At 43.2% G+C, this 14,675-nt stretch overlaps 3 protein-coding genes across 3 annotated transcripts; 1 reads left to right on the top strand and 2 right to left on the bottom strand.

Annotated features, from left to right (window-relative positions):
• The first annotated feature begins 8,253 nt into the window (after window positions 1-8,253).
• LOC148296421 (uncharacterized) lies at window positions 8,254-8,973 on the top strand. The gene has a single exon (XM_088248421.1). The coding sequence runs from the start codon at window positions 8,254-8,256 to the stop codon at window positions 8,971-8,973; it is 720 nt and encodes a 239-aa protein (XP_088104547.1).
• Window positions 8,974-9,126: 153 nt separating this feature from the next.
• LOC110770981 (uncharacterized) lies at window positions 9,127-9,630 on the bottom strand. The gene has a single exon (XM_021975202.2). The coding sequence runs from the start codon at window positions 9,628-9,630 to the stop codon at window positions 9,127-9,129; it is 504 nt and encodes a 167-aa protein (XP_021830894.2).
• A 3,265-nt stretch (window positions 9,631-12,895) lies between these two features.
• LOC148296420 (uncharacterized) lies at window positions 12,896-14,055 on the bottom strand. Its single transcript, XM_088248520.1, has 2 exons — window positions 13,432-14,055; window positions 12,896-13,372 (listed from the first exon to the last, which is right to left on the bottom strand). Exons 1-2 carry the CDS (start codon window positions 14,053-14,055, stop codon window positions 12,896-12,898), a joined length of 1,101 nt encoding a protein of 366 aa, XP_088104646.1.
• Window positions 14,056-14,675: the final 620 nt, after the last annotated feature.

The raw sequence follows: 14,675 nt of genomic DNA, 5'->3' as shown, positions 1-14,675 counted from the left end.
CTTAGCCATGAGCCTCTCTTGGTCTTCCAGAATATTTTTATTGGAAATATGCAACATGTCAACCTTTGTTTGCACATCTATGTAGTATGAATTCACCAATTTCAACAAAGCCTGTTTACACCTGGAAATTTTGACCTAGAGCACAATGAAGTATAATGGCAGCCTTGGTGCCGAGAAGCCAGAATTTGGGCTTGGACTTAGGCCCAGACGTCATAGACCTTAGGTCTTCTGAAGAAATTCCATGTCCATGCTTTGACCCAGCACTCAAGTTCGGCCTAATGGACAGGTGAATCCCAATAGATAGGTCTCAGCTCAGCTGATGAGCTGGGCCTAACATTCAGGCTTGTCCCAACACAGGTTCTCAAGTTACCAAAGTCTTGTCTGAGTCTCCCATCAGCATACCAAACCACAATCCAAATTACAACTTGTTTTCTAGCAAAAACATAACATCTTCACGTGGCTTCACATGAGCACCATCTTGGGAGATGAAAAAGGACGACGCATTAAGTGAAATCTGGAGTAGGATTATCTGGAAAAGTGGTGCACCAAGGAAAACATGGAATGTGATTTATGTAAAGGGGAAAACTTTTTGAAAAGGGGAAGACTTTCCACGTCAGGACAAGCACACGTGTTGGAATCTGTTAGTAGAGCTACATGAAGTCATCATTAAGGATAAAATGACAAAGACTGTTGTCCAAAGTTCCTGACGTCCTCCACATCATCTGCCACTCAAGCAACTTGGAATAAACAAACAATACTTAGCCCCTCAACTTGGAATAAACAAACAGTACTTAGGACGAAGGATAAAAACTCGGCATCATCTGCCACTCAAGCAACTTGGAATAAACAAAATCTAGAGCCAGTTTTCTAGTGGACCTGCTACCAAAAAGAGAAAATCAGATGCAACGCCTCAAATCATGCCTTTATTGGCACAAGCTTCATCTTCTCTGTATTAATACAAGACCCTTAGCAACGTTCAAAGGGTCCCCGACCAAACAAGCCTCCCACGGAGCAACTTATCTTTTCTTGTCATTTATCTTCCTATCATGTATTTTCCCTATTTTTAAACGCTTTCCTAGGAGTAGTGGTAAAGTTAAGTTCTTCCATATATATGAATCGACCGTTGATGTTCAAGGCGTCGAAGCACCATACCGGTTTGTTTGTCCCTAATAAATCTCGGCCGAAAAAACAGACCAAAGGGATTTCCTCTCGGCCTCAGTACTTGCCCAGGAAAGCCAAAGCGTGGCGAGGTGTTGATCGCTCTCTCATAGAACCAAGATAAAGTGTGAAGGCGAAACCTTCACGGCCTCGGCATTATAGGCTGAGGCCGAACAGAGCGATTGTTCTTCAAATAGACGGTCAAGATAGAAGGCCAAGTGGCATCGCCACGTGGCATCAGGGTCCCACGCCCCATTTAATGAAGTAACGCCTTTGACCACTGCAGCAAGCCCACTAGCCGCAAAAGAGCATTTAATGCACGAGATGAGGGAAGTGATTGAAGTCAGGTTATGGTGAGTAAAATCAGGATAATTACCAACCATCAGTCCAGAGCAATAAATGCGTCCCCACGGCCAAAAACGCAGAACCCACGATCAGGGCGGAGGCCGGGATTTACTGGGATTCATGGGGTCACACCACCATGCTTCACACTCCCAAATGCCAATTTGACTCCCCACTTGCTCTGATCAGGCCCATCATGCGGATTTCCAGCCTCAATTCTCTCTCCAGAGTCCCTCCTATAAATACCAAGCTCGAACTACATTCAAAGGGTTCAGACACCAAACCAAAAGCCTCCCACGGAGCAAATTATATTTTCCTGTCATTTATCTTCCTGTCCTTTATCTTCTTGTAATGCACTTTCAATACCTTTACTTGCTTTCCCATAGTGATAGTTTGTAAGGAAAATCCATTCATCAATATATCATACGACCCTTGATTTTCAAGGCGCCAGAGCACCATCTCTGTTACTTTCTCATTCACCCCATATATCATACGACCGTCGCCACCCAGCGGCGTGCCGGAGCACCACCTAGAAACCACCAGAAACACCACCACTAAACGGCCTTGTAGATCGGGCCGTGAACGGCCTTGTAGATCGGGCCGTGAACGGCCTTGTAGATCGGGCCGTGAACCTAACGGCCTTGTAGATCGGGCCGTGAACCTAACGGCCGAGATCAGTTCCTCTCTTGGCCACAGTTATTTGATTAGAAGTCAAACTCAAACAGGCGCACCACTCAACCATTTACCCAAACACATCACCCTCAAATGCACGGTATATTAATATTAACGTCGTTTGAATTTCAATTTCACGACGGTATATAAATATCGCCCTGATAAAGTCTTATAACGTCTTCTGTTATATTTTTATGTCATGTGAATAGAATTACTACGTCCAAATTGTTTAAAAAACGTCGTTGTTTGAAATGAAAATCTAAAATATTTTCACCTGAATGTCTGAATCTGGAATACTTTTCTATTTTTTGTAATTATATTATAAGACGTCTGTGGTTTATTATTGACGTCGTTTTAATATATTAACCACGTTGGTAGTTAAGTACCGTCATTTTAAAGGGTTATTACGTCTGTTGTTATCTTATTGCGTCGTGTGAAATGTTATAATACGTCGTTTTTTATAAATAACCGTCGTGTGTTTTCTTAATTTTTTTCTGAAATGTTTTCACTTGCAGGTTTGATTTATCTGTAACCATGGTTTCTCAAGACCAAAGTAAGGACTATGGCTTGAAAAAAAATGAATGTAGGGAGCTTCAAGTTATAAATCCTTAAGCCAAGTCCTCGAAGAAGATGAAGTTTGTTTCATCTGCTGAGACAGAACCAGGCAGCATGACAACAATTTCTGAGGAGCCAAAGTCAAGTCGGGGTATAAGCACAATGCCCCGTGTTGTGAAGAGAAAATATCAAAAAATCAAGCCAGTTGCTGAGTACAATAAAAGGGGGAAACCATGTGGCCCTGCACATACTGAGACGCAGTCCTACATTGGTGTGTTGGCACACTCCAGAGTCCCACTTGTGGACAAGAAATTGGTTGAAATCCCCAAGGCTATAAAAGAACAGATTTGGGAAGCCGTTGACATGGCTTTTGTGGTAGGTAAAGGGGGGGAAGTGGTCACCCGTTTTGATTTGTTTCCTGTGATGGTAGGGTAAAGTTCCCCATTAATCCAAAGACCATGGTTGGTCAATAAATTAACTTTCTTTGTGTGTCGAGCGTGCCACTGTTAGCAATTTTTCAATTCTAACAGACTTGAGAGTAAAAATAACTTGTGCCCCAAGCTATTGATTTTGAACAAACGATTGTGAATTTGGGTGAGGAACATCTCCCAAGTAAGTTCTTTTCTACGCCTTAGACTGGTAAGGACTTCATAATTCTCTCAGTATAAAACTGGTAGTTCTGGCCATAATAAATGATCACAGAGTGAACCACTTTCATATAGAACTCCCCTTTACAAAGCTCAAAAAGGGAAAACTGACAATAAAAAGACAAAAAGAGGGTTGTGCTTCCATTTTTGTCTGGGTAGATGCCTCTGTTCTGGGCTGGACTGGGTATGCCTGTGCTGGACTGGACTTTCAACAACTTCAACTGCTAGGCTTCAGCTGCAAATCGATACCAAAGCTTGAGTTTGGAAAAGCTTTAATCTATTTCAAGCCTTGGAAGGATTTTGGATGGGGAGAACTGGGATTTCTCCAGTCTGAAAGGGGCAGAAGTGGTCGGACTTAAGCTGGAACTGTACTGTGGTACCTGTGCTGCTTAGTCATGGCTCTCCATAAATTTGTTGAGGTTTTCGTATTCGTGAAAACTCAAACTCTGCTTGCTTTGGCTTTGCTGAACCAAATTTGTAACGAGAGAAATCTCGTTTTGCTGGTATGTGAACTGGGATTCGAGTAAGAAACAGTGTTCTAACTGTCTTTGCTGGGAAAAAGCAGTATGATTTTGCAAGCTTGTTGTGAAGCTTTTGAAATTGAAATGTTTCATACTCTGGGTCTGTTTGAATCTTGTTTGAAGATTTTCTGAGATCAAGTGATCATTTTGAGTGTTTGTCTTTTGACTGAGTTTTTGGTTGTGTTGATTGTTGGATTTTTTTTTTCTGTTCATTCTCTCCTGTATTTATAAGAAATTCTTTTGAGAGCGGGAGTTTTGATTCTTTTAATGTTGGGCAGCAAACAATCTCAAAAGATTTTTCGTTTAAAAGGAAAAAGAAAGGGAGTTCTATCCATTTTCTGGCAAGTAAGCACTCAACAATCAGTTCCTAAAGTGATCATTTCCCTGAATTTTGATGGGGTGCCATACTTTTCTTCCAATTCAACTGCTTTTCAAACCGTGATGGTGAGTGTGATTTTCCATTCCAGCAACTCCTTGTTTCCTGCTTATCTTTCTTTTTAGAAAACACAGTCTGCGTATCCTTTGAGAATAGTGCCTGTCGAATTTTCTATTATATATATATATATATAAAAGGATTTTCTGCAGGTATATGTCTGTAAAAGACTGGAGAAATTTTCTGCAGGTGCGTATTCATGAATCCCTGTAACTTCTCTTAGTGACTTTAGTTGCAATTTTTGACTTTTCAAAGTCAGGTAAGTCACGTGAGTTCCTTTGGGCTTCTTCTTCTTTCTTCAATTTTAACGAATCTGCCAAGCCCGCTTTTGGTCTCCAGCCCAATTTGGGTTTTTTTCAAGGCCTAGGTCATCTATGCGGTTTCAATATTTTGGGCTTCCTTCGTTGGGCTCGAATGTACAGTCTTGGCCTGTTTATTTGATAATGGGTTGTGCACTTCGATGGGCTGAGGGTATCATTTTTAGGTTCAAACAGGCGGCCTGAAAAATGATGTGGGCTTTTTGTCTCTGGACTGGGCGTGCCAAATTGAGGCCCAAACAATGCCCCCATTAAGTCTGAACCGTTTTTTAAACGGTTTCCAGACTTAATGATTTCGGCTATTAATCTGTGCGCGCCAGTTTAAATCATCCCACGTCTGCCACGTCCACCTACCACGAACTAGACTTCGTGGGAAATTGGTCAGTTACTAGCTAGTTACTAGCTTGTCTCGTTAGGTGGCGTCTTGTCTTCTCTTTCCCATGATTACGAGCCCTTTTTAAAGGAATTCAAAACTTCAGTTCATGTTCATCTCAAAACCCCAGCTTCCTAAGACTTCAGTTTCTGTTCATCTCAAACCCCAACTACCTCAGACTTCGATTTTCTCAATTTTCGCCAGAATCCTTCCCCTTTTCTTTGATCAATCCTTAATCCTTTCTTTGTTTCTATTCTAAAAAAACCCAGAAAAATTTCTTCTCCAAAAACTCAGGCCCAAAGCCCTTCCTCCTCAGTTCCTCCAGATTATATTACTGGGTCTGGAATCGATGCTCATGCCATGGAGGTTCGAAGCAGGCTCCACCCTCTTGTCTAGAAAAAGTTGGATGAGAACGTCCTTCATTTAAACGAGAGTACTCTGACTCTGGGACCTCGCTGGTTTGGTTCTATCCCAGCTGAGATAGCGGAGCTAATCAAGAAGGATTCTGAAGGGACTTCTGCCCTGGCTTCTTATTCTTGGGTCAGCAAGAATTTGAGTCGTTCGTTTCCGTCCAGTGAGGTGAGGAATAGTCCTGTGAAGTGGGTAGACTGGATTGACAAGCTTCTTCCAAAATTTGGAGGGCAGGGATCTATGACGCAATCCTGCTGTCCAAGCAGTCCATTAACCGGGATGAGAACCTGCTTGCTGCTGCCTTGTGTTTCTGGAATTCTGCCAGCAACACATTCGATTTCCGTGTGGGTCCAATGGCGCCAACCCTGCTGGACATGGCTAAAATCTTTGGGTTCAGACCTCATGGGAGACCTGTTGATGCCGTTGGCGATTATCATCGAAGGACGAACCAGGAGAAACTGGCCAAGCCTTTTACTATCTCTCCTGCTACCATCAACCAGAATTGCTCCTTTTCCAACTACTTGAGGAAATTCAGTGTGGAGAAGGACAAGGATTAGCAACACATGCTATTCCTTCTGTACTGGCTGAACAGGTTTGCATTCCCAAACCGTTCTTCCGCTGTTCTGCTTGAGTACAGGCACTTGGCAGAAGCCCTGCATAATCACACTGACGTCGGACTTGGGCCAACAGTTCTGGCTCATCTTTTCAAGAACCTGCGTACTGCCAGTATGGAGAGCCCCTTGAATTTATCTGCTCTTGGCTCATTCTGGATGATCCAGATCTGGCTGCAGATATATTTTCCAGAATTCCGATTTCCTGATATAGTTCTGCCTGAAAATCAAGTTCTGGCTCTTCCCCTGATGTCGGCAGAAGTGCCCAAGCGCTCCATTGAAGAGTACCTGATGTGGTCCAAGCTCAGTGGCAGGTGGTGGTCAGAAGAGCATATCCTTGGTTCTAGCCTGAATATCGGCTCTTTGTAAAAGAGCCAGAAAATGAAGCTGCCAGGACAGAATTCAAGAAGATATTCCTGAGTGTATCCCTACTGAGAGATCTGCCTTATGGAGGTGGAAAGCCTCCCAACTATCATCTGGGGGCAGAAGTCTACCATCCCAACTTCTGCGCAAGACAACTTGGCTGCCCACAGGTTGTTCTGTTCAAGTTCTACAGAAGCTGCAACCGAGCCTCTTCCTAGAGGGATTCAGATAATCTGGAGGTGCACAAGGATGCTCGGTGTGCAGTAAACAAAATCAACAACAGTCTGGATGGCCTCTATCCATCCTGGGAGCCAAATTCCTCCAGTTCTGCCGGTTTGATGCTTGGTGGAAGGCCGGATTTTGAGGGCTGCCTACCTCGGTTACTGCACTCAAAGTGCTTTTTGATGGCTGGACTTGTGGGAACGTGTTTGCAGAGGCGGAGACCAAAAGTTTCACAATTCAAACCATCCAGGATATTAATAATCAAATCATAGAAGGTAGATTCTTCATTCTGTCTGCATTTTATCTGTTCTGCCATTTATATTTCTCTGACAAATCTATTCTGTCTGCATCAGATCCCTCTATGACGAAGATTATTGGTGGACAAACGGCTCATGCTGGAGCAATGTTTGGTAAGCTTTTATTTATCCTATTCCTTCCATTTTTCTTTTGCTGGAATCACTTCTGACCTTATATTTCTCTTATTCAGTCAGTTCTGTCATTGCTGTTGGCGATTTGGAGCCTCCTTTTGGTGATGAAGAGGATGAAGACTTGACGGAACAGCCACCTGTTGAGACCACTTCGACGGCTGGAAGGAAAAGAAAGGAAAGCACCCCTGCTCAGGGTAGTGCTGCCCAACCTGAGACCTCTGGTAGAATTCTGGTATTTAAATTTTATTTCCTTCAATCTGTTCTATTTTGTCCGTTCTTCTAACCTTTACTCGTTCTGTGCAGCTGAAAGTCCCCCTCCTCCTCCTCTCACTAGGTCTAAAAGACTTAGGAAGAGGAGTGGAGTTGAATCTTATGGGACGGAAGAGTTTGCCGTTAATCCAACTGAGGCCTCCGGAACTGATGATGAGCTGCGAGAAGCCTTTGAGGTTGTTGGGCAGGAGAAGGAGCAAGAAGAAACAACAGAGGCCCCTTCGAAAGAAAAAGGGAAAGAATTTGAAGAAGAGGTGAGATTGCATTCTGGCCATATGAACATGCTTGTTTCTGCTTTTCCTTTTTAACTTCTGACTTTTGTTCGTTTGTTAGGAGGAGATTCCGGCTGAGGTGATAGCAGAGAGCATTGCCTTGGCTCAGAAACAACATGCCATTCCTGGGACAGAACTGACTAGCTCGAAGCTGGCCCCTCTTTGAAGATGCAGAGGCTGAACACTCCACTGCAGTTCCAACATCCGAGGAGCAGCCAGAGTGCTCTGCATCAGAGCCTGTGGAGCAGGCAGAAGCTTCTGTTGCAGCTCCGACCAGTCAACCTATATTCGGGCCTGTAGAGCAGGCAGAACCTCCTATTGTAGCTCCAGCAGAGCAACCAACATTGGAGTCTGGGGAGCAGGCAGAGACTTCTGCAGCACTGGAACCTGTGGAGCAAACAAAAACTTATGCTGTCGCTGTCTCCGATCTTGTGGTAATTTCCTGTTATAATTCGTTCCTGTCTACTTTCCTGCAATTCTTTCCATCCTAACTCTTATTCTTTCCAGGTGGAAGTGCCCAGAACTGCAGGAACCGTGGGGTCCTTGGCAGTGATGATCAACCCCCTGAAACCCCTTATTGCAGCTGTAAGTATTACTGTGTTATGGCCCTTTTCTTCCTAATTCTGTCTGTTGCTAATTTGTACTTTCTATTTTTCAGATGCCTATCCAGTCCCTTCCTGGTTCAACTACCACAGCTTCCTTTGCTGATCCAGAATTGGCTGAGTTCGAGGCTGTGGACTTGGATGCCCAACTGGACAGGCTGGAGAAACTCAGTTCCACCCCAAGAAAGGCCAAATTCAAAGCTGTGGATGAGGCCATGGAGAGGGTGAAGATCTGGCAGTCTACTGAACTGGAACTGGACGAAAACAGGGGAGCTGTTGATCAACTGATGAAGGACCTGGACCTTCTGCACAAGCAGAACATGGCTCCTAAGCCCATACTTGAGATAAGCCTTAGCCTGGCTAGAGACATGCTCAACCTTCATGATCGCTATGAGGATCTCAAGCCCACCTTCAAGACTTCTGAGCTTTGCAAGGCTACACATGATGCCAACTTGGCCGATTATGCACGCCAGAAGGCAGAACTAGACCAGATGGTTGCAGGGTACAAGGAAGCCAAGGCCACTGCAGATAAGTTGGAGAAGCAGATTGAGGAGCTCCAGAAACAGCTGGCAGAACGCAGGGAGGTGCAGCGCAGACTGGGTGCTGGACTAAGTTCTAAGACCAAGGCCACCTTGCTTGTGCAAAGCATGGTTACAGCTTCCAGGCCAGCCTTGGAAGTTGCAGAGGCTTCAATTCATCAAGGGGTGCTGCTGCAGAAGGAACTCTCCATCAAGAAAACTAGCATGCAGGAGACCCTCAAAAAGCTAGGATTCTAGATTTCGAATTCAGATTTGTAATGAACTGCTTGGTCATAGAGGTGACCTTTTTAAATAAAAGTTTATTTATTTATGGAATTTTGGTTTTTCTTGATAAGCTAAAAGAAAACTTAGAAGATTACATCAACAAAAAACTAAACAACAAAAACAAACTCAAGCAACAGTTTCAAATTGTTGCCTCTCTATCCCAGGATCTGTCTGCACAGCTTGTGAATCCCACATAGTTGGATAAAATTTCTTTAACCATTTGCCATTGATTGGTGTAGCATGAACTTCTCCATCTCGATCCTGTAATCTGTATGCCCCTAATCTGAGGATTTGGTTAATTATGAAAGGGCCTTCCCAAGTTGGTGACCACTTTCCATAACCAGCTATGTGTGTTCCAAGGGGCAGAACTGCTTTCCAGACTATTTCTCCTTCTTCAAAACTCTTGTTTTTAACGCTCTTGTTGTAGGCTCTGGACACAGCCTGTTTTCCTGCTAAGAGTTTGTTGAGAGTATCAATCCTACTTGCATCCAATCCTTCCAGTTCTAGCAGCATGGCTTGAGTGTAGTCTTCCCCAATCAGTTCGTGTTGATGGGCAATTCTGAGGGATTGGACTACTATCTCCATAGGCAGAATTGTATCATAACCATAAGTCAAAGCATATGGAGTCATGCCAGTTGCCTCTCTTTTTGAAGTCTTGTACGCCCATTAAGTTTATGATAACTTCTCATGCCATTGCTTTGGATTTTTCTCAAGCATTTTCCTGATAATATTGATTATCACCTTGTTACTCGATTCTGCCTGTCCATTGGCTTAGGCATAATAAGGAGTGGATTGGAGTAGCTTAAATTTGAATGCTTCTACCATGTCTAGCATATCTCCAGATATGAAAGAAGATCCCCTGTCTGTAGTGATTGATTTGTTCTTCTATGAAAGTGATGATCTATTGAGATGTGGTAGATTTAACGGGCTTGGCTTCCACCCATTTTGTAACATCCCGACCCAAATAAAAGGAATAGTGAATTAATAAATTTAAAGATTTATGAATTTACAATTTTGCCCTCGGAGTAGGGGTAATTTGGTCATTTTATTTCCTGAAGGAATTGGGGGCAGCGGGTTGTATTTTTACGTAGATCGTACCGAGATGAGTCCGTAGACACGTAGTGGGCTTGAATCGGAGTTGTAACGAGAAAGTTACGATCAAAATACCTTCAGGGGTATAATTGTAATTATTTCAAAATGAGATTTTAAATAAAAATCAGAAAACCCATTTCTCGCCCTCTCTCTCTCTCCCTGCGCAGAAACAGCCCCCTCCCCTGTTACTGTTCATCCGAACGGTTTTTGTTTCGCCACCACCTCCACCGACCACCAAATCGCATGATATTAGTACCAAAACGTCAAGCTCACTTCCCTCTTCCTATCCCGACTAATCTCTGCCGCTGGAACCACCGGAGATGGCCGGAAAATGCAAAAATCCGATCGATTTCGACCCAGTTTTTAACAAAGTTTTCGCTGGCGATTTCTCCCTTCTCCGGCCACCAAACCGGTCGATTAAGGTATGCTTTTCCACCTATTTTTCATGTTCTAGCTGATGGTTGGATAGGAATTGAGCAATTTCTGCGTTGTGATAGTTAATTAAGCGATTGAAAAATCTGCCAGTTTCAACCTCCGTTTTCAGCCACTTCCGGTTAGTTTTTGGGGTATGCCCAAGAACAAAACTGACTCCAAATTAGGTGTATTACCTAAGTTAGGAGTTTGGAGTCAAGATGTTAAGTTTTTCCGGTCCGGTGGTTATCGCTTTGGACTCCCACGCGCTGCCGGCGCGTGTGGCGGCGCGTGGGCACTGTAGCAGGGAGACATTTTATCCTAAAATGATCTCCTGGTTCTCACGAGCGCGTGGGTACTTTCGGATTCCAATTCGGATAACGTTTGAACCCCGAACGGATTTTACATATTGTGTGATTTCCGGGTTCGATATGTTAGAACCGTTGGATGGCTTCCCATTTAATATATGTTGATTTAGGTATTCGTAGGATCGTGTAGGAATTCGCGGATCAGGAATCGGAGCCCCGGATGTTCCGATTTAAATAGTTAAAGTTTGTGTTTTACGATAACCGTTCGATTGTGCGATCGCGAGCGATCTAACCGTCCAATCCGGACCAAACTTGCAGGACGTGTATCCTAGACCTTGTGGAACCTATAGGAACTTTCGGATCGTAAAACGGAGGTCGTGGGCCCCGCGGGCCCGGTTGACCAAAATTGGAAGGTTAGACCCTCGGTTGACCATAAGTCTTCCAAGGTAGTTTCACTCTATGAAGAGTACTAGAACGACCCTTTTGGACGAGTCTTGACCGTTATTTGATTTATGTTGATTATGAGGGTCTTAGAGTTTATTTTTAAGGTTTTGTGATGGAAAGTTTATGCATATTGTTTTAATGGTTTATTGAAATATATTGTGTATTTGATTAATGGATTTAATATGTTATGAAGTATTTGTGATATACATTTGGGTTTTGACATATTCGAGCATCTTGAATCATTTATATAATATTTGAGAAAATGCTATCTTTGTTGATCTTGTGTGGAGTACTTAGAAGGTTAATTTGAGGGTTTTTATCACTACCTTAGGTACCTCCCCGGTTATGGGTTTTATGTTTGAGAGATTTATTTTGCCCAAGCCCGTCGGAGTTTACCCAGGCCCTTCGGAAATTTATTTTGCCCAGGCCCGTCGGAGTTTGTCCAGGCCCCTCGGAGATTGATTTATTTTGCCCAGGCCCGTCGGAGTTTCTCCAGGCCCTATGGAGATTGATTTATTTTGCCCAGGCCCGTCGGAGATTGTCCAAGCCCTTCAGATGATTTGTTTTGCCCAGGCCCGTCAGAGTTTGTCCAAGCCTTTCGGATGATTTATTTTGCTCAGGCCTGTCGGAGTTAGTCCAAGCCTTGATGTCTTCTTAATACGATGCCTTGGGAAGAAAGTGATAATGTTTCAATGTGTTTTTATGGGATTTAGAATTGTAATAGATCTGAAATGTATAGTTGGTTCGGTTGTAAATAACTGTCTATTATCGGAGTTGTGACCATTGAGATGAGAACTACGTGTGGCTTGATCCCTCGGCGAGGGTACATAGGCAGCCCAGGGTAAGGTCTAGGTGCAGTCACGGGTTAAACTTTACTTCTATGTGTTTTGAGTGTGGTACGGACCTTGTCGTTGGTCCTGAAATTCAAGTGGGAACGAGTTGTGTTCATGTTAGGAGGTTAAAGCCTCATATGTTGAAATTGGGATAGTTAGACGTTTTAAACTTTGCTTTCGGCTTTCATATTTACGTTTAAGTTATTAATTGCCGCATGTTAAGTACTATTTGGTTTAAGAGCTTGTTGCTAGCTCGGTTTCGGAATATTTGAAGGCCGGAGGCCAATTAGATGAATTGCTTGAGATATTATTGTGTGTGCTGCCTGTTGGGATATTAAAATGTGAATGTTGTGCAGGTTGGAATTTGGGGAATGTTCAATTTACAGGGGAGACTCTGCAAAAATTTCGGTAGAAAGTCTCGTGCCCTTAATCCTCCTTGGGAAAAGAGGATATAGTTTCAATAAGTGGGCCTGACATCGGGATGATATCGGGAATACCACAGGATTCGTCTCGAGTTCCGAGGAATTTGGGGCGGGTCCTGTCACATTTGGTAAAATAGTCCGTAGCTACAATGATGAAACAATGCTGTTGACTACTGGCCGGATAGATCTTGCTAATGAGATCCATTGCCCATCCTCTGAATGGCCATGGCTTGACTACTGGATTCATGGGAACTGAAGGAGCTTGCTGGATTGGTCCATGCCTTTGACAGGCTTCACATCCCTTGGAATAATCAATGCAATCTTTCATCATGGTTGGCCAGAAATAGCCATACCTTCTAATTAACCAACACATTTTTCTTCCACCTTATTGTGCCCCACATATCCCTTCATAGGTTTCTCCCATGACCTTCATGTATTCTTTCTTTCCCAAGCACCTTAGCAATATCTCATCCTTGCTTTTTCGGACCAAATCTTCATTCCACATAAGATAGTTTAAAGCCATGATTCTGACTTTCTTTTCAGAAGGCAAGGTTGGGTATTGTAAGTAATTCATGATGGGAGTTCTCCAGTCATCCTCAGTGATTATGGCAGAATTGACATCTATTTCCATTCCTCTGGTCAGAAGAGATGGTAGACTTTTCTTTCCTACCTTGATAATCCTTTGCACACAGTCTTCCGGCATTTGTATTCTTGTTGCTATCTGAGCCAACTCGTTGGCTACAAAGTTTTCCTCTCTTGGGATGTGTTCCCAAGTGGCTTCCCTGAATTCTATCAAAAGATTCCTGGCTGCTACTAAATAGACAGCTAGAGAAGGGTTCAAACATTTGTATTCTCCGGCAATCTGCTTTAAAACAAGCATAGATCTCCCAGGATTTCTACAGACTAGACTCCGAGTTCTACCAACATTTCGAGACCGATGATTAGAGCTTCATATTCAGCTCTGTTGTTGGTGCATTGGAAATCTAACTGGAAGGAGTAGCAGTGTCTAATCCCCAAAGGTTCCTCTAGAACAATCCCTGCTCCGGAAGCTAAGTCAGTTTTTGATCCATCAAAGTACAGCTTCCAAGGTGTGAGATGAATCGAATAAATGGGATTGTTAAGGCAAACATGAGCTCTTGTCAGTAGGTCTGCATTTGCTATATCCAAAGAATCCATATTTTCAATTTCTTCTCCTGGATGATCTGCTAGGAAATCTGCTACAGCTTGTCCCTTGACAACTTTCTGAGGGACATATCTGAAAGCAAATTCTGTCAGAGCCAGAGTCCATTTCCCAATTCTGCCTCTCAACATTGGCCTTGTTAGCATGTATTTGATTAGGTCCGTCTTGGCAATGATATAAGTGGTAAATGGCAGCATGTAGTGTCTGAGTTTCACGGCAGTAAAGTACAAGGCTAGACAAAGCCTTTCGATCGCAGAGTAATTTCTTTCCACCTCTGTCAGAGTTCTGCTCAGATAGTAGACTGCTTGTTCCTTCCCTTCCTTCCCTTCCTTGTTATCTTGAGCTAACAAGCTTCCAACGGACATTTCTGATGCGGATACATAGAGCTTGAGTGGTCTGCCTTTCTTTGGTGGGGACAGAACTGGCGGATTCGAGAGGTAGTGCTTGATTTCTTCAAAAGCCTGCTAGTGTTGCTCCTCCCACTTGAAAGTCTGTTTCTGTTTTAGTCTTAACAAGGAAGAAAAAGGCTGAATTTTTCCCGCATAATTGGATATGAATCTTCTTAGAAAGTTAATTTTTCCTAGAAGACTCTGCAGCTCTTTCTTGTTCCGAGGTGGTTGAGCTTCTATGATGGACTTTGCTTTATTTTTGTCAATTTCTATGCCTCTCTGGTGTACCAAAAATCCCAAGAAGTTCCCCGCCTGTACTCCAAAAACACATTTTTTCGGATTCATTTTCAATTTATGTTGTCTCATTCTTATGAATGCCTTTCTTAGGTTTGATACATGATTTTCTGCTTCCGGAGATTTAATCACCACATCATCTATATATACTTCTAGAGAGTGTCCTATCATATCATGGAGAACAGAATTCATTGCTCTTTGATACGTGGCTCCTGTGTTTCTTAAGCCAAAAGGCATTACAGTGTATTCAAAAGCACCTAGATGTCCTGGACACATGAAGGCTGTCTTGTGGATGTCTTCTT

This window comes from Prunus avium, chromosome 2 (genome assembly GCF_965620075.1).
Source record: "Prunus avium chromosome 2, drPruAviu1.hap1.1, whole genome shotgun sequence".
In the NCBI taxonomy this organism is placed as follows: domain Eukaryota; kingdom Viridiplantae; phylum Streptophyta; class Magnoliopsida; order Rosales; family Rosaceae; genus Prunus; species Prunus avium.
The sequence above is the reverse complement of the archived record's forward strand: the minus strand, read 5'-3'. Positions and strand labels throughout refer to the sequence as shown.